This window comes from Culex quinquefasciatus, chromosome 3 (assembly GCF_015732765.1).
Source record: "Culex quinquefasciatus strain JHB chromosome 3, VPISU_Cqui_1.0_pri_paternal, whole genome shotgun sequence".
Lineage (NCBI taxonomy): Eukaryota > Metazoa > Arthropoda > Insecta > Diptera > Culicidae > Culex > Culex quinquefasciatus.
Window position 1 is genome coordinate 141,058,982 of NC_051863.1, and position 24,122 is coordinate 141,083,103.

At 36.5% G+C, this 24,122-nt stretch overlaps 1 protein-coding gene across 3 annotated transcripts in view; it reads right to left on the reverse strand.

Annotated features, from left to right (window-relative positions):
* Nucleotides 1–460: 460 nt before the first annotated feature.
* Nucleotides 461–24,122, reverse strand: part of LOC6033547 (protein FAM13A) — a 72,027-nt gene continuing 48,365 nt past the window's right edge. For 2 of the 3 annotated variants that reach the window (XM_038259980.1, XM_038259981.1), the window contains exons 3-4: nt 11,111–12,754; nt 461–2,723 (exon numbers count right to left, since the gene is read on the reverse strand). In XM_038259980.1, coding sequence (XP_038115908.1) covers nt 2,070–2,723; nt 11,111–12,748 — 2,292 coding nt within the window. In that variant the 5' untranslated portion in view covers nt 12,749–12,754 and the 3' untranslated portion in view covers nt 461–2,069. Of the gene's footprint in view, nt 2,724–11,110; nt 12,755–20,666; nt 21,195–24,122 lie in introns of those variants that run through there. The other variant, XM_038259979.1, reaches the window with a different exon arrangement.

The window sequence follows — 24,122 nt, forward strand, 5'->3', positions numbered from 1 at the left end:
AAGACTTTTTTCACCAACTTAAACGTTCTACAGCGTTCTTAGAACTTAACCAATTTGGCTCAAAGGGGTGTCCAAAAAATCCATTTTTTTTGTAACCCTAATACAATTTACAAAAAACAACCGCAATCCACCCATTCTCTGAAGTGACCACGTAATTTGTTAATGACCCTTAAGTAAAAACGTATGAACTTTAAAATTTTATCCAGCCGGGAAAGGGTTCAGTCTGATTTTTTTTCCATAAAATTATTTTTATTAGGTCCTTTTCGGTGCTGGGACCTGGTTAGGACCGAGTCGGCAGGGTTAAGTCTGATTGTCGATTATCGATTCCACGATAAACCTTCCAGTTTGGAAGAATTCTTCAGTTCCTTCAGATAATATGCTTCCAAGAGGGTATTTATAAAATAATCTAGTAAATTTCATACTTTCGGATACGTAGAACAACTCACAAAGACAATGCTGGTTAATGTTTTGCACGTTACGTAACTTTGCATATTTATTCATCAAGACCGGTAAAACCATGTAATCGTCACTTTTTCACTCGTCAACACCTGCTCCTCCACACACATTTCTGCATTCCAATGCTCTTCTGCTCCCACGCTACTCTTCCCCCCTTGCATTCGGCAAATAAACTCATCAATCCTATGCTTCGCCTTCCATTTTTGTTTTCTTTTCTCATGCACCAAAATACACATTAGCAATAATGATAATTATAATCGTAATAATATTAGCAATAATCATAATCCGTTAATAAATCGTTCTTTGAGAACTTATCGCTTTTCTTGCTCTGCTTATCAGTTTTTCTTTGCTTCTTCACTTTTGTGTGTGTTTTTTCTTTCATCAATATAATAAGTCTTAAAGAGCTACAAATACGAGCTTTGTTTGTTTGTTTTTTTTTTTTATGACTGAACTATTTCGTGTGTGTATGGTTGTGTGTGTAACTTACAGACAATGTTTTTTTTCTTATTGGTTTAAAGTACGGAGATGTGTTTCCTAACTGCTGCTGTTACTGATGTTGATTTGTGTAGGTGTTTTTGAGTACGATCTCTAAAAAGTAGTTTTGCTTTGTGTGTTACACTTCGTGCACGCGCGCCAAATGCGTAACTAAACGGTAATAAGTTTGCACTTTTCGTTTTTCCCTTGCTCCGATCGCAGATTTTTTTTTGCTTGTTTTAAACTTTACTTTTGTATATAATTGCCACAAACCAAAAAAGTCAATACATTACATGTATCTTTCGCTTAGGTCTCTCATATTTGAAATGTAAATATCGTTTCACATTGTGTGTGTGTGTGTTTGTGTGTGTGTGAGTGTGTTGCACTAGATCAAATCGAATAGTTCTTTGTTTGCAAATATTTGCTGTTTTTTTTTTGTTTGTTTTTCTCGTATTTTTGTATATATACTGTTTAAATTCTCCTCGGCAAAAAACCGCCCTCACTTTCAAATAACTCTCAAGCTTGAGGAGAAGCATTCTCTTAAACGCTAGCGTGTGTGTGTGTGTTGTTTTGTTGCATTTAGCAAGAAATAATAATAGAGTGTTACACGCACACTAACAAACTGATATAACAGACAATAGACACACCTCGGAGGTGTGTGAAAAACTAAAAAACAAGTAAACAAGCCCTAAAATAGCATATGTTTATCCCTTTTTTCTGCTTCTGCTTTATGTGTTTAATGGTTTATGCACTTGATATAATATTGTTCTGCTGTGTTCCACTTATAAAGATTCATTATTTGATTAGTGTCATTTGCTCTTCTTTTCTTTTTTCTTTCGACAATTTATAATCTTGTGATCAACAACAAAACACGGACACGTATACAAGCGAAAGGAAACGCGCGCGAGGTAAACCTTACGATGCTTAAATGAAACATGAATTTATGAGAGTATTTGAGTTGGAGAATGAGTAATGAGATGAAATAAATATCCGAGAGAGAGAGTGGTAAAAATGAAAAAAGTTTGGTCCAACTTGAACCAGAAGGCGCGTGGATGGTAAGATATACGGTAATGAAAGGAAGTATCGGTTGCATTTTTGTGGGTTTCTTTTAATTCTGTTACACGAGAGGGAAAACTTGTTCAAACCGACATTTGCTTCTTGAACAGCGCATCGATCAGTCGAAGTTTGGCCTTCTTTTGTTTGTACTGGGCGTAGGTTTCCTCGATCAGCTTCCGGTCCGACTTGAGCATCTTCCGGCCCGTCGTTTCCTCAAACTTTTGCTCAAACTCCTTAATCGTCCTCCGCAGGTCCTTCTTCTCCTCGCGAGCCGCATCGTAATGCTCCCACAGTTCCTCCACCGTCATCGAGTGGATGTTCTCGGTGATCGAGCTGCTCGTCGTCTCCGACTCGTCCGTCGAGGGGGCCGCCGTCGAGGCCGAACTGTCCACCGGCGACTGCACCATCGAGTTGGCCGACGGCGGCGAAATGTCCGTCGAGGGCGTTGGCGTCCCCACGATGGCCAGCGGTTCGTGCTCCAGAATCGTTGGCATCTGCGCGGTGCCGCACGGCCCGCTGATCGAGTTGGCCCGGTTCACCAGCCGCTTGATGATGCGGTAGCGGTCGTAGAGGGGCCGCGCTGCGTCACGTTCCTCCCGGCTCGCCGGACGGCCGTAGATTGACTCCAGGTAGAGCAGCGCCCGCTGCACGGAGGTTTTCTCGTCGACCAGCTGATCGCCCGACAGCGACTCGAGATTCTCGCTGCGGTGATCCGTGTCACGTTTCTCCTGGAGGCGCTGTAATAGAAAAATAGTCGGTTAGAACAAGTTCAGTTTCAGTTTCCGTAAATAGCAATAGTCCCACTGATCTAATTATAATTTCTAATCGTGCCGGGTTTAGTATTATATCATCAACACCCTGTTAGTGAGTTGTTGCAAGTATGTAATTCATTACGGCGTCAGAAGCTGAACTTTAATAGCAGCTGCCAGCATCCCACACACGAGATGCAGTTCTAGAAGGGTTAAGAAGCTGGGGAAACTGATATCGGGCGTCAATCGGCGACGTGTGCCTTGTTTAAAAGGTAAAAGGCGAATAATTGTGATCAATCGTGTGGGGATTTTAATTAATGACATTTGGATTGCATTTACATTTTGCGTTTTAAAATGGCAAAGCTTAGCTACTCCAAAAAATATTTTAAAAGGGATAGTTCATTATTTTCAATTACTTTTCGTAACTGTCAAATTGTATGTAACACTCTAACAAACCAGTTTTTTTACTTTACATGTTTGCATACCATTTTTAAAATGTAAATCTTAAAACTCAAATTGCTCCAATACTAAAAGAATTACCATGCGTCTCCATCAAAACTATATTGATATGCATGGTAGACATTACAAGCTCTATGGAGTCGCCTGGTTATTTTCATAATTTAAACAGATTATGGGTCATTCCAAGTCAACTGAGTACACTTTTGGACTCGACCTTCACCGATTTGGACCAAACTTGGAGGGAACGTTCATCTATCGATAGTTTACAGAAATCTCAAGTTTGGTGCTGATTGGACCATCCCTCGATTTTCTAGAAAACTAGTTTTTCTTTTCGCAACTTTCCAACTATTAGACCAAAAGACTTTTTTCTGATTGCATTTTTTTAGGAAATTGTCCAAGGAATTCATTAAAAATAAAATATTAACCCTCAAATGCCTCCCAATATTGTTTCTTGGCAGTTTATGTTATAAAACGTGGTTTTGCCCCATTGCGTAATTTTATATTTTTTTATTTTATTTGATCACCATCTTGTTAACTGCAGTTTTTTGAAAAAAAAAATGTTCCCAGATTTTTCGGGCTGGTTTGAAAAACGCTTATAAAAATAATTGTACCAGCCTTAGGATAGCGATATAAAAAAGTCATTTTTGTATGAAAACCCATCTTTTACCGACTTTAGGCTCGGGTACCAATGGGTTAATCTTAACCAATTTCGCTCAAAATTGACAAAGATGCTTAATTATTAAAAAACTTAAAAAACAAAAATTTCAATAATAATTTATGAACAGAAAAGATACGATTTATTTTTATCTTTGATCCTTCTTATCGTGGTCGTGATAGCAGTTTTAGCCATGTGATGCCCAATATTATAATATTTTGTTTTGTTTCGGTTGGATTATTAATTATCACATATTGATTTTCATATATGAAAAAAATCTGAAAACTGCTGTCTTTGTTTAGATTTTTTGCTCCAGTCAACGGTTCTTCAAAATATATGTTTTATTGACCAACAGCAATATTTTTTGTGTTGATAATATTTTCATGCAAATTCTGAAATGTTATAATTAAAAAAAAATGATACAAAAACATAAAAAAATATGAATTCATTGTAGTAGGCTTATGCTTTGGAATGTTGTTTACTTGGTTGATGTAATTCTTTACTTAAAACTATATTTGAGCCATTTTTAAAACATGTGTTTTTTGACTACTTTTTCAGGGTGCGGGGCAGAATGGGTCACCATGGAAAACAAGCCATTTCTTCTAATAAAACGATTAAGGGTGTGAAGAAATGACTTAAAGGACCATTCCTACATAGTTTACATGAAGTTTGATCACTTTTATAAAAATAGTCACTTAACACAACAAACATTTTTGAAAACGGAGTCGATGTCGAAATAAGTCACTATTTCAACAAATAAGCATCAAAACAACTAAAAAAAACAACAAATGTTGCATTAAACGTGATTTGTGGTAGCTTCACTGCCGTTCTACGCATAATTGTCCCATGTAATTTTTGGACGATTCTGACTTTTTGTCATTTTTAAGTTTAGTTTTACGTATACTTTCAGAAAAACACATAAAATCTAGTACTTTGTTCTGAAAATCATTGAAAACAACACCAAGTCTGATTGTCCCATCGCTGAACTTCTATGAATAATTGTCCCACCAAGTATTTTCTATAACGAAATCATGAGTTTTACGAAGCATCTTATCTTCTTTACATGTGGGTAATTCTCTACCAACTCACACGAAATCGGGAAAAGTTGCCCCGACCCCTCTTCGATTTGCGTGAAACTTTGTCCTAAGGGGTAACTTTTGTCCCTGATCACGAATCCGTGGTCCGTTTTTTGACATCTCGTGACGGAGGGGCGGTACGACCCCTTCCATTTTTGAACATGCGAAAATAGAGGTGTTTTTCAATAATTTGCAGCCTGAAACGGTGATGAGATAGAAATTTGGTGTCAAAGGGACTTTTATGTAAAATTAGACGCCCGATTTGATGGCGTACTCAGAATTCCGAAAAAACGTATTTTTCATCGAAAAAAACACTAATAAAGTTTTAAAAATTCTCCCATTTTCCGTTACTTGACTGTACAAATTTTTGGAACATGTCATTTTATGGGAAATTTAATGAACTTTTCGAATCTACATTGACCCGGAAGGGTAATTTTTTCATTTAGAACAAAATTTTTCATTTTAAAATTTCGTGCTTTTTCTAACTTTGAAGGGTTATTTTTTAGAGTGTAACAATGTTCTACAAAATTGTAGAGCAGACAATTACAAAAATTTTGATATACTTACATAAAAGGTTTGCTTGTAAACATCACGAGTTATCGCGATTTTACGAAAAAAAGTTTTGAAAATGTTGGTCGTCGTTGATCATGGCCGTTCATGGTCACCCGCGACAGACACGGACGACGAAACAAAGAGAAACGCAAAAAGTTACTTTTTCTAAACATTTTTTCGTAAAATCGCGATAACTCGTGATGTTTACAAGCAAACCTTTTATGTAAGTATATCAAAATTTTTGTAATTGTCTGCTCTACAATTTTGTAGAACATTGTTACACTCTAAAAAATAACCCTTCAAAGTTAGAAAAAGCACGAAATTTTAAAATGAAAAATTTTGTTCTAAATGAAAAAATGACCCTTCTGGGACAATGTAGATTCGAAAAGTACATTAAATTTCCCATAAAATGACATGTTCCAAAAATGTTTACAGTCGAGTAACGGAAAATGGGAGAATTTTTAAAACTTTATTAGTGTTTTTCGATGAAAATACGTTTTTCGAATTTTGAGTACGCCATCAAATTGGGCGTCTAATTTTACATAAAAGTCCCTTTGACACCAAATTTCTATCTCATCACCGTTTCAGGCTGCAAATTATTGAAAAACACCTCTTTTTTCGCATGTTCAAAAATGGAAGGGGTCGTACCGCCCCTCCGTCACGAGATATCAAAAAACGGACCTCGGATTCGTGATCAGGGACAAAAGTTACCCCTTAGGACAAAGTTTCACGCAAATCGAAGAGGGGTCGGGGCAACTGCTGTGTGAGTTGGCGGAGAATTACCCATGTTTAACTGCAAGAGAACTACAAATAAGGGTGATACAATGTTAACCGGTGTGATTAGGGACATGTAGGGTGAATAAGGACCCACGGGACAATTATGCGTAGAAACACAGAAATCGATCGAAAAATTTCAATCGCGTTTTTCTCAGTTGCCCTTTTTTGAACATGGGACAATTATGCATAGAACGGCAGTTCACAGGAGTGAAATAATACATTTAATTTAAATTGCATAACTTTTGATTGGTTTTAATAGCAGGAAAAGGGTAACCCATTCTGCTCCCAAGTGGATTTTTATTTAACACATCCACTACCAAGCTTCTAAATGATTTGAAGGTTGCGTTCTTGTTTGTTTACCTTGGTTATAGGTCCCGATAACATTCTACGCATTGAACAAATATTTTTAAACTATCTAATTTTTCAGAAAGCTTATTTAAAAATCCCAAAATAAATAGAATTTGTGCTGTTATTCACAGAAATTTACACTTTTGCTCATAATTCGAAAAATAAAATGAATTCAAACGTGGTTTTCGGTGTGGTGATGTTATTTGACGTCTTTTATAAGACCCTTGCCTGCTGGTTAGTCTAAATCGATTCTAAAGCCCAAAACCAAGGGTGGCCCATTCTGCCCCCCATGCCCCTATTATGACAAATTCTCCAGCGTTAAAAACGACACGTCTTGACTAATAGGTCGAACGTTTTTAATATTTATTCGGTTTTTGTTGGTCCAGTCATCAATTGCTGTTGGATTAACAATGACAAATGAATATCATAAATAAAACATGAGTTATTAATTTGTAAGAAACCAAAATGCGTCGAAAGTTCGATATTTCTCACTCCGTTACAACGTCACGGAGTAATCGATGTGGCAAATTAAAAATTTTGCGAGATTAAGGATTCCTTCGTTACAACTTGCAAGGATTCACTCTTTTGTGCGTAAGAAAACAAACATTACATCATCTTAGCCAAGGCGTGCCTTTTCCGGCCTCCCTCACTTATGGGGCTTTCTGTCCAAAGTCAGCCCCACATGCTGCTAAATAAAGAAACAAACAAACAACATCTAATTATATGGCGCTCGCCAATCCCCTGTCTACTCCTCCTTAAGCAAATCGCTAATATGGATCCAACAAATTACAACCCCGATGACTTCTTCAAATATTGCGGAGAAAGCAAATCCACATTCCGTCATCGCAGTCGTGTCTGACGAATCATCGATTTGTCCTTTGCGCTGAAATTGAAACCACTGACCGAGTAGAACACAAACAAAGCTCGACGACGAATGTCAGGGCCACTTTTCACAGTGTACTAAAATGCAAACTAAAACACAAGCTAACACAAACTTTGCCCGGTAAATGACTGACCGGCTTTGTCGAGAAGGGACTTGGTCATTAGCTTCTTTGGAGAACTTGGGGAAGTTATGGCCATTCATCAAGTTTATTTTTAAAACCTTTTTTTGCATTAAAATGCATAGAAAAAAATAAATTATTCAATTTGTTAGTTTGTGGTAACATCAAAAACCAAAAAAAGTCACTTTACCCCATAGCAATATATTTCCACTCATAAATTTAGGAACGTACGTCACAAACTGCTAGAACCGGCTTCTAGCAAGGAGAGGTGGAAAGGTCTCCACTATAATAATAATAAAAAACCTAAACCAAAAGAAATCGTTTATAGCTCGACGAATGATTTTGCCATTTCTAGGCGACAAGTGGCCACTTGGAATACGTCATTGCTCGCGCGCGGGGAGTGGCTTTGGGCCCGGTAGACCCGTATAAGGTGTGCTCCGATGAGTTCGTTTGCTGCCTTGAAGGTCGTTGGCGAGCGGCGGCAACGTCGGGGAAATGGAGAAGCGTTCTAGCTTAAATTTTATATGCGAGAAGGGGGTGGTTGGGGTTGGCGATTGAACATCGATGGAACATGTGTTTTTGCTCCTCTCTATGACATGATTGCTGGCGAGCCCCGTTTGATCGATAGTGTTTAGTTTGCTGTGGGAAAGTTTTCGATGTGCGAGTCAATTTTAGATATTGAAAATTGAAAATTGATTCGACACATGTAATGAAAATTCTATTTTCAGAGAGCGATCATTAATTTTGATAGACTTTTAGAATTTAAACTTCGTCGTGATCGTGCTATGTTGTCACACGTGCAAATTTAGTACAGAATAGCAGTTTGTTAATAAGCCCTCACCTTGTTGCTTAAACAGATCAAAATTACTTGATTTAAATACTGTTGCCACAAATCAGAAGAAAAAAATCATGACAAAATGCTTTGCCAACATGGTTTTCCTCAAATTAAAGTAAAAAAAACTTTTTTTTTGTTTTGCTCATAATTTTGCTACTATTATAGCAAAACACTTGCTTCAGGTTGCATTTTATAGGAAATCGTCCAAAGAATTCGATGTAATTTTAACCCTCAAACGCACCCCAAGTTTTTGATTTACACTTAAAGGTTTTGACTCATTTACTATTTTGTTATTATTATTTATTTTTCCCCATCATTTTCCCCGGACAATTTTACGCCAATATCAATGAAAAACTCAAACTAAAATGAACCATTGACAGCGATTTTACGGAAAAAAAATTTGATTTTGCGAGATAAAGCGCACGAAAGTAGATCTACCAAATGACCAAATGACAATGTTAGCAGAGAATAGACATCAAAGCAGAAGGCCATGAACATGTTTACAAACTTTTTTCAGTAAAGTTGTTGTTTCTCGTCCCTGGTTCATTTGAGTCTGAGGTTTTCATTGATTTTTACGAGAATTTGTCCGGGGAAAAATTGAATTGATGGCGAAAAAATAACAAAAATAGGGAATGTGTCGAAACCACATTTTAAAACGTAAAGGATTTTTTTACCGTTTTACAGTTTGTCAAACTCGCAAACTTGTTTGCGGCAAACTCTCAAACAAGACAAAATATATGCAAACTGAATTTTCTGCTATCAAATGTTGGCGAACAAATAACGCAGACAAACTGGCAAACTGTCAAAATTTGCGAGTTCGTTTGTTTGTTTGCCATAGTCTAATACCTCCTAAACTGCCCCTGATCGCATAAATGTCCCATATGCATTTTCATCGATTTCAAGTTATTGATGCAGTATGGTTCAAAATCGTGTGATCTTTCAAAAGAGCCTATAAAATCCAGTACTTTGTGCTAGAAATCAGGAGGAAATCCAGTTTTTTCGCGAAAACTTAACACGTAGCCTTATGTATGGGACAAACTTCAAATGCGTTTTTCTCAGCTTGCTGTTTTTGCATATGGGACATTTATGCGAACATGGGCAGTAAAGGCGTAAAAAATATTGGGGTGCATTTAAGGGTTAAAAAAAAGATTTTTATCGAATTCCTTGGACAATTTCTTAAAAAATGCAACCTGAAAAAATGAAAGTTGCTATGGTTTTAAATAAAAAAGAGAAAGAAAAAAAAGAAAATCGCCAAAAAAAAGAGGGCGATGCCAAAAATAGAGGTATTGTCCAATCAGCACCAAACTTGGGATTTCTGTTGACTATCCATAGCTGAACGTTTCCTCCAAGTTTGGTCTAAATCGTTGAAGGTAGAATCCAAAAATGTACTTAGTTGACGTGGAATGACCCTGATATATTTATCCGGGTTCGCAACGACTGATTATTTATATTCTTTCTGGTTTTGGCGAGCAGTCTTGTCGAAAAAGAAAAACAGATTTTCTGTACTTCACCGACGTTTCGGCCTTTATTTTGAGGCCTTCTTCAGGGGGTTTACTAAAAATGTCAAGCTTTTACAATTTGTGTGTGTTTGGTTGTGTTTTGTGTACTTACTAGTTGTCTGTTTCTTGTCAAAAATGTTTTAGTCCTATTGTTAAACTGTCCTTTACGTTTGCTGCACATCACTGTTTAAAGAATTAATTAAATATTGTTTTGTAAACTATTGTGAAATACTAACATGTTTGTCCAAATAAATTGTTGTAAAACAACATTCAACTGCTGGGTCACTTTGTACTGTACAACGTCTAATTGCTAACTGTCAGGTGGATTGGTTCAGTTGTGATTGTGTTTTTCTTTTTCGACAAGACTGCTCGCCAAAACCAGAAAGATATATTTATCTTTACTTTTTTTCTTCAGTATTTAGGTCTTCCATCTCAAAAATTGAAATGCTCCAAAGTGATCTGATTATGTGTAAGGTACACAGTAAAAAAATGTGTAAATTTGGAAGGTTACACATTCACATTACACATTTTTTCTGACCTTTCTGATATAAAAATATACCTCTTCCCAGTTGTAATATTACCATGATTTTTTTTCACTTTGCACGCAGCTTTTTTTTTAATTTGGAAGATTTAAAATTGTAAGGTTTAATATTACATCTTCATGATGTAATATTACCTCAATTCAAACTGAAAAGGTGGTTTTACAACGAAAAAGTGAAAATTACACATTTTTCTGACATAAAATATGTACTCATTCTCAGATGTAATATTACCATGATTTTTTTACTGTGTGAGATGTCTGCATTAGGATATCGTAACATTTTATTTTACAATGTATGAGGAAACCTACAGCTCAAAAGTCTCTATAGAAAACTTCGGATAATCGAGTTTATCGAGTACGCGTACTGTATTTCTAAAATAAAATTTATGTTGTTTTACTTTGTTTTTTTTATCAAACTTGTTTGCAGTAACAATTTAAAATTTTAGGTAACACACATTCCGGTACATTTTTCTTAAATAAATCCCCCTGAAATCGATGACGGACACTAAGAGCTTACTGCTGAACCGTATTGCCTCATTTGTTTAGCACGCCAATCATGCGGTTCACCGCAATCGTACCAAATCCCAACAGACCAGCGGCGCCTCCCCCCCTACAAAACAACGCTCACTCACCTTCTCGATATCAGCGATGGTATCCTTCATCTGGTACAGCTTGCCCGTCTCATCGTCCCCAGGTGTTCCGGCCGGACTGGCCGCCGGTGCCGCTGCGGCCAGCTTCGCAGCCTTGGCATTAAACACCGCCAGGTCCGCCTTGATCTGGTTCTTTTCCTTGCGCAGCTTGTGGATCTCCACGACGACGGGCCGGATCGAGCTGTCGCTGGTTTTGTCCCCGTGCGCCGGCCGGAAGCCGTTATCCCGCTCGAACCGATCCTCGTACGAGTTGAGCTTCTTCTTGAGCGTGCTCAGCTTCCGATTAATGGCTTTGATGCGCTCGTCGAACATGTTGTTCGCTTCGGGGACGATGGGTTTCTGGGCGGCTGCCGGGTGCAGATCCGTGCTCCGATAGCTGATGTGGTGCTTCATGGTGGCATTCGGCGGTAGACTGCGAACTTCGCCGAACCCGCCCATCTTGGTGGCGTGCTCGAAGTTGTGGTCGGCAAAGCGCTGGCAAACGACCGGACCGGTGTCATCCTGGAAGGACTGGTCCCACGGCAGTTGCTTCTCGCGCGGCGATTCGTTGCCCTTCTCGAGCAGGTTGTTGTCGTTGAAGTCGGCGAGAAGTCCCGCGTCCGGTTCCGGAGTTTTGTCCCGCTCGGACGCCTTATCTCGCTTGCCATACCCGCGACGCTCGTGCTTGATCGAGTGGTGGGAGTCGTGCTTGGAGTAAAAGTGATCATTTCCGCCGCCGCCACCACCACTCTTGTCCTTGCCCGACGACGAAGAATGCTTCGAGTGTTTGGTGCGGTTTCGCGGTGACACCGACTTGCGACCCGGCGGAGGCCGCGTCTTGGAGAACCGCTCACAGTGCCGACGACGCTCGTGCTCGCCGTCAAGCTCCGAGTCGGAGTCCTTGCGGGAGCGCAACACGTCACGGCATGGCGACAGTCGGTGCCGGTTGTAATGATTGTGATGGCTCAGATGATTGCTCTGGGTCAGATGATGATGTTGATGGTCGGATTTGGCCGTGGTCGTTTGACCGCCATCGACCTGCTCTCGGCTAGCCGCGCAAAGGCTCTCGCTGCCGATGAAGAACTTTTTCAGATTCTCCGAACTATTCTTAAGATTCTTCTCGAAGATTTGCTGCTGCTGTTCCTCCTCTAGCTGCAGGTGCTGCTCCTCGGCAGCTTCCTCGATTATGTTCTCCTTGTTGACGCTGATTTCAATCAGCGGCGCGGGCTTCTTAAAGTCCTCGTGCGAGGACACGCGCCGTATGACCTCGCCACAGTTCGGCAGGTGCTCCTCACTGTTTGACCGGATCAGCTTCCGGTCCTGGCTGATGGACGAAGTGCTGTCCTGGCGTTCCTTGCGTTTCCGACAATTTTGCCACTCGGATGAATTAATTAGGTTGGGCAAATACTGCGAAACCGTCGATATTGCTCCATTGCTGTCACTGCTGCCGCCATGCTGCTGCAGCAGGTGTTGCTTGCCGCCACAGTCGCCGCCGCCGTTACCGCAGTTACCGTTGTTGCCGTTGTCACATCCTTCATCGTGTTCCGTTTGCGCCGAAGATAAGCTGGCCGTCGTCGGGGAAATTACTGTTGTGAGACGACTAAGGTCGTCTTCATTCTGTCCCAGTGAAGGGCGACGCATGCCGCACTGGAAAGGAGAAGAAGAAAAAATTGGAATTAATATTGCGGTATTTCAAAATTTATTTTATCAAATTGTTAATAACAATAAGGAATTTGATTAATCTTGTGTTAATTCATATTTGATTTTTTTTATTATTTATAATCCAGAGATCAAATGTGTCCATCAGGTATGTATGGGCACTAACTACTAAGAGAATTCGACAAAGTATGATTCTACTTTTTTTATTTATATATCAACAAATTGCAATTTTTCTTACAAATATCAGGAACGGTCATAAAAATTTTGATGTATGCATGAGAAGCCATTTTTCAGATCGTTTTGGAAAAAAATTATAAGCCGTAAATGTTTTTTTTTTTTTCAAAATAGTTCTTAGACAGGCTCTTAAGGCTGTTCGTGAAATATTGAATAAATAAGTCCAGTATCCAAATAAAAAAACAGAAATAAAATATTGCTAATTCAGCTTATTATTTGGGTTACCCTAGTTTTTATGTCTATTTTTTTGTTTTCAAATTTAATTATCATTTCTATTTTGATATTTTCAGAATCTAAAAAATGGCGCAAGAAAACAAATGAAAATGTGTGAAATATCTATATGAAAACACTAGGATTGTTGTCTTAAAATGCACAGAAAGACACTAAGTTTAAATTTTAATCAGTTTTTACTTGAGGAACATGATTAAAATTGTTTTTTTTAATGTTTGAGCGAGCAATAATGTATTTTTTCAAAACAAGTTTAAGCAATTTAGTTTCGTTTGAAAAGTGGTTAAAAAAGTGAATTGATCACACTTAAAATGAAGATTGCTGCGAATATTTTTTAAAATTAAAAAACCCAAAATGAGTGAAGAAATCAGGAAGGAACACTATTTTTTAATAAACTAAGAAATTCAGACAGAATATCGACTTTGAAAACTATTCTGTATATATTTCTCTACACTGTTTAAATTTTTGTGATTTTAAAATAACTTTAATTTGCATCCAAATTTCACTTCAATAAATTTTGATTTTTTTGCATTTTTGTGCTAAGGAAACTAAACTTTCAGACACTTGCAACGACCAATTAATTCAGAAAGTTTTTGAAAAGTTATTGATATCAGAGTATTTAATTTAATTATAAACAAATCAAAATAAATAATTTAAGTCCAATTATTGGAAGTTATTTTGAAAATATGTCAATCATATTTGCATCACTATTTATTAATTTGTTTACTAAAAAAATAATTAAAAAAAAATTGTGAGAAAAATTGTTTGCTTTCTCAACTGTTATCAAACATTACTTCCGGCCCGACACTGCCACTGCTTCAAAAAAATCGAATGTGGCCCGCAGGACCGAAAGGTTGGGCGCCGCTGTTCAGAATTCCAGACAGTACCAAAATCTGTGCCTAATTTAAAGTTGTTTTCTACAATATAACAAAGATTAATCATATTTTTTCACTTCATTTTTCACTAAAAATCAAATTTGCAATCAAAAAGTACTTCAATGCAATTTTGATAAAGTGCACCATTTTGAAGATAGAGCTATTATTCGGGCAACTTTTTTGGAAAAAATCTAGGTTTTACATTTTCTAGAATAAAATAATGTAGAATAGCAGAGAAAATTCTCAACCTTTTTTCATTCACAAACAAAGATAAAAAAATGGATTCTCTCAGTTTTGCCCTCGTTTTTTTTTATTACCGATATTCCGGGTACTAATTGTAAAATTTTCAATGTTAAAAAACTAAAAAAAATAGAATTTCCATGCTTTTTTAACAATAAAAATTGTGCAAAATTTTATAATCAAAAATAACTTTTCAAATGGGCTTTTTTACATTTTCAAATAATCAGCTAGACCTTAAAATTTCGAAAATAAAATTTACAATTGAATTTTTGATTCAAAATTGAATTAAAGATCGAAAAGTATTTTTATTATGTTGTAGAAAGTGCATCTTTTTATAGATATATCCACCCAAAAGTGACTTTTTGTATAAATATCGACTATTTTACCTGTAGGAGGCATGATCATGCTTGAAAAACTTTGATAATATTTTGTTTATGAGAAGTTCGGAATGACTAGTTAAAAAAAATGCATAAAAACACTTTATCAAAAATTACGTAAAATATTTACCGATTTCAAATCTAAAAAATGATAAATTTGGCAAAACCATGCCCAAAGTTCTAAGAATATACAAATATAAATAAAAAGCGTTTTTTTTTTCAGAGTGGAACCATTTTTTCTTGGATTCTTCATAACTATACCTAAAAATTTGCCGAAGACAGTAAATCGATCAGTTCGGACGAATACAAAGTTTGAGATAACCGATAAAACATATTTGCTTTCATCTTAAATTTAGAACAGTATAACAAATCTACCATGACGAAATATGTATTGTATCATGATAACAAGTGATTGTTGTTTGTCTCCCTCACATTCCCTGACAGTGTTGTTTTGTTTGTTTTTTTTCGGTTGCTATTTTCATATTTGTCGCAGTAATACAACTTTACTTAAAAACTATTCCAAAACGCGTGTTTCTAGTTTACAATAATACCTTTCAAATTACAACAATTACATCAAAATTTTCAAATAACTACAGCAATAACTCTGATGTTAAAATTGCAAGCAAAATCATTAACATCACCTTTGTGAGAAAATACGTTACACACCGAATTAGCATTTTTACCGCACAAAAAGAAGGAAGGATAATATCTAATATGCGCGTTACATTGAAGGTCAAGTAGGTTTTTCATAGTAACGGGCTACATATTTCTGTATGTAATTTTAACTAACATTTAATGAAATAAAGTAAAATAAGTTAACACCCGGGTCTGTTTTTAGCTGAAAGAACTTCTTGATAAGCGAGCTTTTCTGAAATCCAATGCAAGTAATTTTGGTCGTGGTTTGATTGACATTTATTTTTCCAGCAATCTACCTTGTCCAAAACGTCCCCTTAAATCACATTGTTTGCCACGAGCCCCCGATTATCGCCGTCCAATTTGGCGTTACCATCTCTCTCGATTGTGTTCCATTATTTGCTAATCTAACGACGACGACGACTTATGGCCAGCCCAATTTGCAACTAAATTACCGTCCTAGCACTTGCACTTATCTATACTACGTCTCGACTAGGAGTTTCGTCACACGCGGGCGCTTGTTTTACTACACATCCGATTGCATCTCAAATCGACTTATACGGGTTTGCTGATAATTGCCATTTCGTTGACTTTGTGGCCCACTTGCTGCCGTATGATTGCTGGATCGTGTCAGGTTGATTGAGCTGCTTTCGTGAGACAAAATTAGGTGCCTGAGCTTGACCGATTTGTCACCCACACTGATTTTGAAGGCGGTCAAGGTGTGGGGAATAATCTGGAGCTGGTAACAAAATACCCCTTAAAAGCACTGTATTAGCCTTAAGTAGTGGCAGTTTCCACTGTCAAGGATTTGTACACTATAGTCGCTGTCCTCGGGAGGAACGCTCTCTCGCAAGAGAAAGAGCGCTGTTTACACTCGAGTCGTTGGAAAGTGCATTTCTGGATAAACAAGCAAGCGGCGACAGTATTTGCCGATGCGCTTCAGGTTGTTTGTTTGTACATTTGCTTGTTTCTAGGGGGGGTAATAAATACGTGCCAATTTGCAAAATCTAGCAGCTCTGAGGGCGGGAATTTGTTGGACTTTATGGAACACCGAGTGGCTCCATTTTGTTTAGATTGGTTGAGAATCACTCTCTGAGAAATAGTCAAATATTATCAACAAATTATTTTACACCACTCTAAATTTAATTTCTCCAATTTTCCCGAAACAATGCCACGCGTCTCCCCCAATAAAAACTTGAGTGACGCACTTCATTCAAACTGCTAATCACGATTTAAACGAGTCCTGAACACAATGCTATCTACTGCAAAGAAATGCCCCGCATCAATCACGTTTTACTACATGCTGAGTTTGCAAAAATCACGTCCATCCATCAATAAACAGCCCACTTCTCAAAATCCATGTCAGTAGGTAGTATGGCACCACTTAGAATTGTAGACCTGCCAAACAAAAGCACAAGTATTCGGCCGGCCGGCGCGACTTCTCGCAGAAAGTCATTGTTTTGCACCAGGTTTGTTTGGTTCGACAATCTAATCACCAACTAGGTAGTTCTTCTTGAGTGGTGACGTAGCAACTGCGTGGGAAATTCATTTTTTGTGTGTGATTTAAATTATTATGCAAACTTGGGCTGATTTGCCAATTCTTATCGCGCCTAAAACACACTCACAATACTCATTGAAACATGCGACATTACGTCATAATCACCACCAAATTTCGGAGAGTTGCCACCGTCAAACTGCTCGAGCAGGAACAAACTGGTGTTGCTGCCACAAGCTCTAATCAACCTGACCTCTAGAATGGGGAGGCTATCGCTTCACACCGCTGGACCTTTTTGTGAGTTATTTTGGGGGCAGCGCTTTTTCTGCGTGTAAACATTTGGTTGATGGGCGTGATCATCATAGGGACACGGAAAAATTATTAAAATTTAAACATCATCGTTTTAATCAAAAATGCTTTTCTTTAAAAAATCTTGAATCAAAATTAAAAAAAACAAATACAAATTTTCCTCTGTGTAACACTTTATTGTAGTGTGGCGGCGCTATTTTGATAGAACAAGCCAAGTGTGATTGACAGTCTTTTTCGGGGTGGAGCGGCGATGGGATCGCTTGCACGTGATGTAGCGTTGAAGAACTCGTGTAATCGTTTTATACATTTTTCCAGCGATAGTGATTATTTATTCATCGCTTCATAGGTTGAGAAAACGGTGCTGGGGCAAGGACTGTCCCGGCAGTATTGAATATGAGGTACAGCAGCTATTTTGGTAATAATTACGAGGTGGACCAGCCTCGATCAAATTGGTTCCCATTTCGACAGTTTAATTGTAACGAGTGTACTTGATTGATGGTAGATTAAATGTTAATTTCCAAATGACGTACATTTGACAAACTTTGATCTGCTCAGCTATTTTAAAGCAGAGAAATAAAAAGTTTGGAAGATTGAAAAATCAAACTCAAATGTCTATTCAAATCAAGACAACTTATTTTGACTGCCAGGAGACTGGAGAGACGATTCTTCTCATTTCATACAATGTTGCCGAATTGAGGCAATTTAAAAGTAAATGCAGGATCTAAAACTTTTAACAAAATCGAGTTTTGGGTACACATAATCTTCAGTTCTAAGTTCGCATTAAATCTTCTAATAATTTTTGAATAGAATGACATTTTTAGTTATCACAAAAATATATCTCTTAAAAACTCAATTCAATTTATTGTATAGTAAAAAGGTATGATTACCAAATACAAAAAATACACGTCAAATTAGTTGAGTTTAAACTTTCATATGGAATAGCTGTATACTTTCACTATGTTTGTGTTGATTTGTAAGTTTTACGTGTATTTATTTAGCATTGGTATATTATTTTGTGAATTAGCTTGTAGACGAGGCCTATCATAAAAAAATAAATATATAAGTGGAAGTTAAAACGAATTGACGTTCTGAAAAAACACCCTTTATCAAAGATTTTATATAAATTTTCCACGTTTATGATTGAAATAAGTTTTTTTTGTTATTCTATAGGCAAATGTTCCAAGAGCTTGAATTTCAAATCAGTACATATCAATTTATAGTCCAAGAACCGTTTTGAAATGATCAGTAGGGTTAGTGAATGAATTTTGAAAGATCCGTGAAACCCCGAAACATTAAAAAAACAACACTTCAAAATCAAAATTCAACAAATATTCCATACAAAAAGACTTTTTATGTGAATTGTATAAATTAACATTTGAAAAGCGTTGTAAAAAGTAATAAGTTTTATTTACAGATTATATATTTTGATGAAATTGTTTATGTAGGAAATGAAAACTTTTAGAAATATGGAATTGGACTTCAATAAATAGTCTTTCAAAGTGTTCAAAAAAAACTCAAGTTAAACTAATCATTTTGGCTAGACAAGACTATAAAATTACGTTTTGATTTGGAATTCAAATAGATACAATAGAAGCGAATCAGAGAAAACTTTTTAGCTTCATAAAGCAAATATGTTGCAAAATGGTCCCTGAAAATTGCAATTATTGAGCGTGAAATATCACTGAGCGTAATGATCAGGTTGAAAAAGCCCTTTGAAGACCTTTGAATTAAAAATAATTGTGTAATTTTATCATAAGATTTTTATGTTAATTTTAATATGTTTCAATATTATATAAATATATATTCTATAGATATATTAATTTTACTCAATGTTTTTTGAATATTTGTTCGTGGAAATTCCTGTCAGTTGGTTAAAAAAATAAAGGGAACTTTATGATAGTGAAAAAGTTATGAATTCTATAAGACGTACAACGGATTACACTGATTTATTTCTTAACCCTCTACTGCCCAAATTTTTTTTCGGAAATTTTTATTTTTCCCGTGTTCAGAAGGGTCATTTTGAACAACTTTTATTTTACGAACAACTTTACTTATCTTGTTTTATGTTTTTGTTGTTTCATTTTTAGTATTTTAATCTACTTTTATCTTGCTTAGTTTATGATTGTTTTTGGTAGTATTTGACTACTCTACCACCTTCTATAATTACATTTTGCCTATCTAATTTTTTCATGTTTTTACAGTAACTTTTTCAATTTTATGCATGTTTTTTTACATTTTCTGCTATAAAATAGCACCATTATCATTTAAATAGTGAATAAATGTGTAGAGTCATAGTCTGGGGCACAAGAAAAATTACTGCATACTTCTTTTTACTTAAAATATAAGAAATGTAAGTAAAAAAACACTGCTAAAGTTGACCTCTAAAAAATTACATTTTTAAAAACATTGGCAAAGTCACATAAAACAAGTAAAACTTCCAACCCATAAATTATCTAAAATTTTAAGAGTTCTTCTTTTCAATGCTTTTAAAAGATCTAAATTTGGTTGAAAAATGGATTTTTGGCGATTTTTTGAATCGAAGCCCGTCTAAAGGCGGGGTTGGGTTGTAGAGGGTTAAATATTGTTGAATTTGGCCTGAACCCAATGTCTTTGTCACTTGGTCAGCTGGGAAAATGTTTGGAATCCCCTGCTTCAAATATTATGTTTTATGTTAAGCTTGCAAAAATGGAAAACAGGTGAACATTTTAAATTTTAGAAAAATAAGCAAAAAAAATGAAAACCAAAAAATTAGAAAAGACCTAAAACCAAAATTATCAGAAGAAACAAAAAGGAAAAGAGGATAAAAATTGCATTAGAAACACATAATGAGTAAATTAAATATTTTTATAGAATGCTAAATCTGACAATGAATAGTTCAGTTTTAGAAAGATATTTGTGCTCTGCAAGGTTAAAAAGTAATATGACTGTCGCAAGTTATTTATTATTATATTTATTATTCCACATATAAACTGCAGGATCAAATCAAGAGAGGTCTAATTGAACTTTTTCTAACATTCTACGAAACTTTTTTTTTGTAAGAAAAACCATAAAAGACTTATATTTTCGTGCTTCAAATCTTGAGTTTTTTTTTTAAAAGGTCCAATAAGCTATTGTGTTTCTTATGTTTATAGGACCTAATCAAAAAAATGTCTGGAAATAAACTTAGAGCAACATGAATCAACAAGTTGAGTTTTATTGCAAAGTAGTGGGGACGCACCATGCTTCAGATACTTCTCTTGTTTTTCAAAATATGGTTCTCAGAATTCTGATAGTTTATTCAATATTCCTCTAATTGGTCGCAGTGGTATCAAAGCTCAAACAAAAAATAGTATTTTATTATTATATCGAAAATTTAAATCTTCGCGTGTTTCCGTCGATCAATTTAACCCATCCTCATTCGACACAACGTGACTTTCATATTTGCAAACAAAGTCCATTAGGTTCCCCCGTTTTATTTCAATTGAACTTGAAACAATCTATCACTCACCCCCCTCTAAATGATCACTTACTTTGCTCTCCCACTGTCGCAGTTGACAGGCGTAGACGAACCGCTGGATCAAACCAGCCGGTTCACCCGGTTGGACACACAACATGACTCTCTCCTCCACTTCCCGCAGAGTTCAAATCACTTGGCACAATGTAAATAGTCCCGCCTCTCTTCCTAGCTTCACACACAAAAATGTCCAAGTTCAATTAAAACTGTCCACTTCACGTGCCGAGCAAAAAACCGTCGGCACTTTTGCTTTTTTTTTTGCGAAATTCGCGGAATGTTTATTTTTATTTTCGCGCCACGCTCCAACAAAAAACCGTCTTTATCACGCGAGTTCTCTCAAAGGAATGAGCGGGAGCAATCGAAAGCAATCCCTTCCCGCCGGTCGTCCACTACTCGCGTACACATGCAGAGGACGACGAAATACTACTTTCAGTTTTCTCGCGCGACTACTAGCGGTAGTATCAATTTGCTCTCCGGAAAAAAATAAGGCGCTGAAATTAATTTTGCACGACTTCACTGGACGCTTTTCGTGAGCGTTGTGAGAGATGCGGCCGCGATCTGATTCGTTTTTATAAGAGGTGCAACATTATCAGCACGCACACAATGATATGAGCTTGAAGAATATCACACAAGCTCGTCAACAAAAATGGTAAGAAATTGTGTTGAGGTAAGGTCTTATCAACGACTGACTTGGCTTTGTTGGCAGAAAAGATCATTAAGGAATCTTCTTTTTTCTTTCAGTTTAAACTTTTTTTTATCTAGAAAGAAGTTTAACACTAAAATATTCAAACTTTGATTTTTAGAAGCTTTTGGTGTATTTAGTAATGTAAGAAATAAATAGACATTCTGCAAGCATGCTGGTGTGGGACTTCATGTCTTATCAACGAGCACAGAATAAGGCTTATCACTCTCAGAGTGATGGTGAGGGTGAATAAAAAAGATGATTCTTATCAGCCACTGTCTAGGGGGATTCGCGCGATTATTATCACCCCTTAGGCTCAAGTAGACGATAGGTCAAGAGGATTTGTGTTCCGGATTTGAAGGCAATTTTGCTTTCTTGTACTAGATTGAGTAATAGTGCTTGTTGAAGAGTGAATTGGTTGATTGCATCAGGGTTTAAAAATAGAACATCTTCAACGATAACTTAAGTTCATTTCCTCTTCAAATCTTTTGTGTTATTTACAAACATGCTTAGACTGATTTCGAAACTCATTAAACTTTGAAATGTGATTTTTTAAAGGAAAACTTTAATTACAAAAGAAGATTTTTGTCAAGTATAGCTCCTTTAAAAAAACAGATTTTGCGATGTTTTTGCTGAATGGAAATATCCAAAACTTCTGCAAAATATTAGTCATACAACCAATGTCACAGATTTACTGTCCATCTGCAGTCTCTTCCGCAAGCTGGTATCATTCTAATAAAACGATAATTCATACTCCATAGGTGAGAAGATGTTTCTCGTGTTGGTATTGTTGGTTACCCGATAATTTGACTAAATACTTATTTTCCATCCTCAATTATTTACTGGAATAACAATTCTTAATTATGAAATTTTATCATTGTTTTTTTTTTAATTGTGTGCCCAAATCATGATTCCAAATGAGCCACTTTTTCCATTTCATCGTCAATATCTGACCGGCTTGGTTTTTTAGTTGGTCTAGATTGCAAAATTAAATAGAAAATAGATTTTCCGAAAAACGGGAAATTTTGGAGCTCAGGTGTTTTCAGAATAGTTGTTGCAAATGGAAATTTTGGTTTGGTTGAAAATTAGGGTGCTTGATGTTTTATAAAATCTAGAATCTTTCCAGGAATATTTTTGTTTTTTTTTTTTCACTTCTGAAAAGTTGGCGGTCAAGCCAATTTAAGCAACTTTGTCGAAGACGTCAACATTCTCACGTCTTCTACGATTAATTTTGTTAATACACAGAAAAAAGTCATTACTCGTAATCGTGAATTGTGTTCATCAATTCGAGAACCACGAAGGAACTTATTCATGAATATGGTGCATTCACACTATGAACGTAAAAATATATCCCTCGTGGTTCTCAAATTCATGAACACAGTTCACGATTTCGAGAATTATTTTTTTCCGTGTAGCATAAGAGCAAATCTTTAGAAATCAATTTTTTAAACGGAGAAATTCAGGGTAAAGTTTTAGAGAAAAAGATGCTATGAGCACTTTAAGAGCTCTAAAAAAACAATTTCGTTTTTGAAAAATCAGTTTTGGACTTTAGGATTAAATGTTACAGCCTTTTTAAGGTAAAAAAGGTGCAATTTTAAAACTTAAATATCTTGAAAAAGTGCATCCCTAATTGTAAGCGTAGGGTTGCAGGGATATTTTTTTATACTTAAAATATCTTCATTTGAAAATGTGTAATTTTCAAAGGAAAAGTGTATGAGACAACCCTAACAAAATTCGAAAATTGGCCAACTATGTGTTTTTTTCATGTAATATTGACCGCAGAATCCGAATCTGCCCTCAGAATTGAGCCAAAGTATCAAAATATTGATTTTGGTCATATATTGGGTTTAGCATTAGCATTAGCATTAGCATTTGGAGGACGCCCCACCACCGGAAGGCTCCACAACGCTTATCCCACTGTTTGGTGTGGTTGTGTTAGACCCTCATCCGGAACAATAATCCAACACGGGAGATACCATGTCTGCATCTTTTTATGAGTGTGTAATACTACCCAGGGCATAAGGGGGTCCAGGCCGGGTCCAAGCTATCCTCAGGGAAGGGGAGGATCGTTAGTAATCACCTATCTAAAGTGCGCAAGGACCCCTACGTCACCTTAGTGGTATAGATGTTTGTAGGGAGGTTTTGGACTCAATGTTAGTAGGAGAGGTAGAACCCTAGGCTACACCTCGAAAGGCGTTGCGGGTTGGTTGTAACAGTATTCCTAATTCCAGTCTAGGCTCAACAAGTCGCCATGGCCTAGTGGTTAGCATTTTTGCTTACCAATCCAAAGGACGGGGGTTCGAACCCCGCCACAAGCAACTTTGATTTTTCGTTCATTTTCAGCATTTCAAGTATTTCTATGTCCTTAACTTTCTCGATGGGAGCAGATGGGAATCGAACCCAGAACCATTCGCTTACAAAGCGAACACCGTAACCATTCAGCCACAGCCGCTCCTTCATTTTGGTCATATATTGGGTTTCTATAAAAAAAAAACACACGGATAGAAACCCTGTAAGCTTATACGGTAAATCTATGTTGCTGAATTTATAAACTCTGAAATGTTTCCAAAATCATTTTTTTTTTTTAATTTTAAACAAGAATGTTGTCGATTTTGAAAACATTTACAGCGAAATCGGAAAAAATGTTGATGATTTAGAAAACATTTCAATGTTTATAATCGTCGACAACATAGAGTTACCGGTTAAGCTTACAGGATTTCAGTTTTTCACGATATGGGTAGCAAAAGTATTTTTTGAATATTTTTTCGAAAATACGTAGTTTTGTGAAAA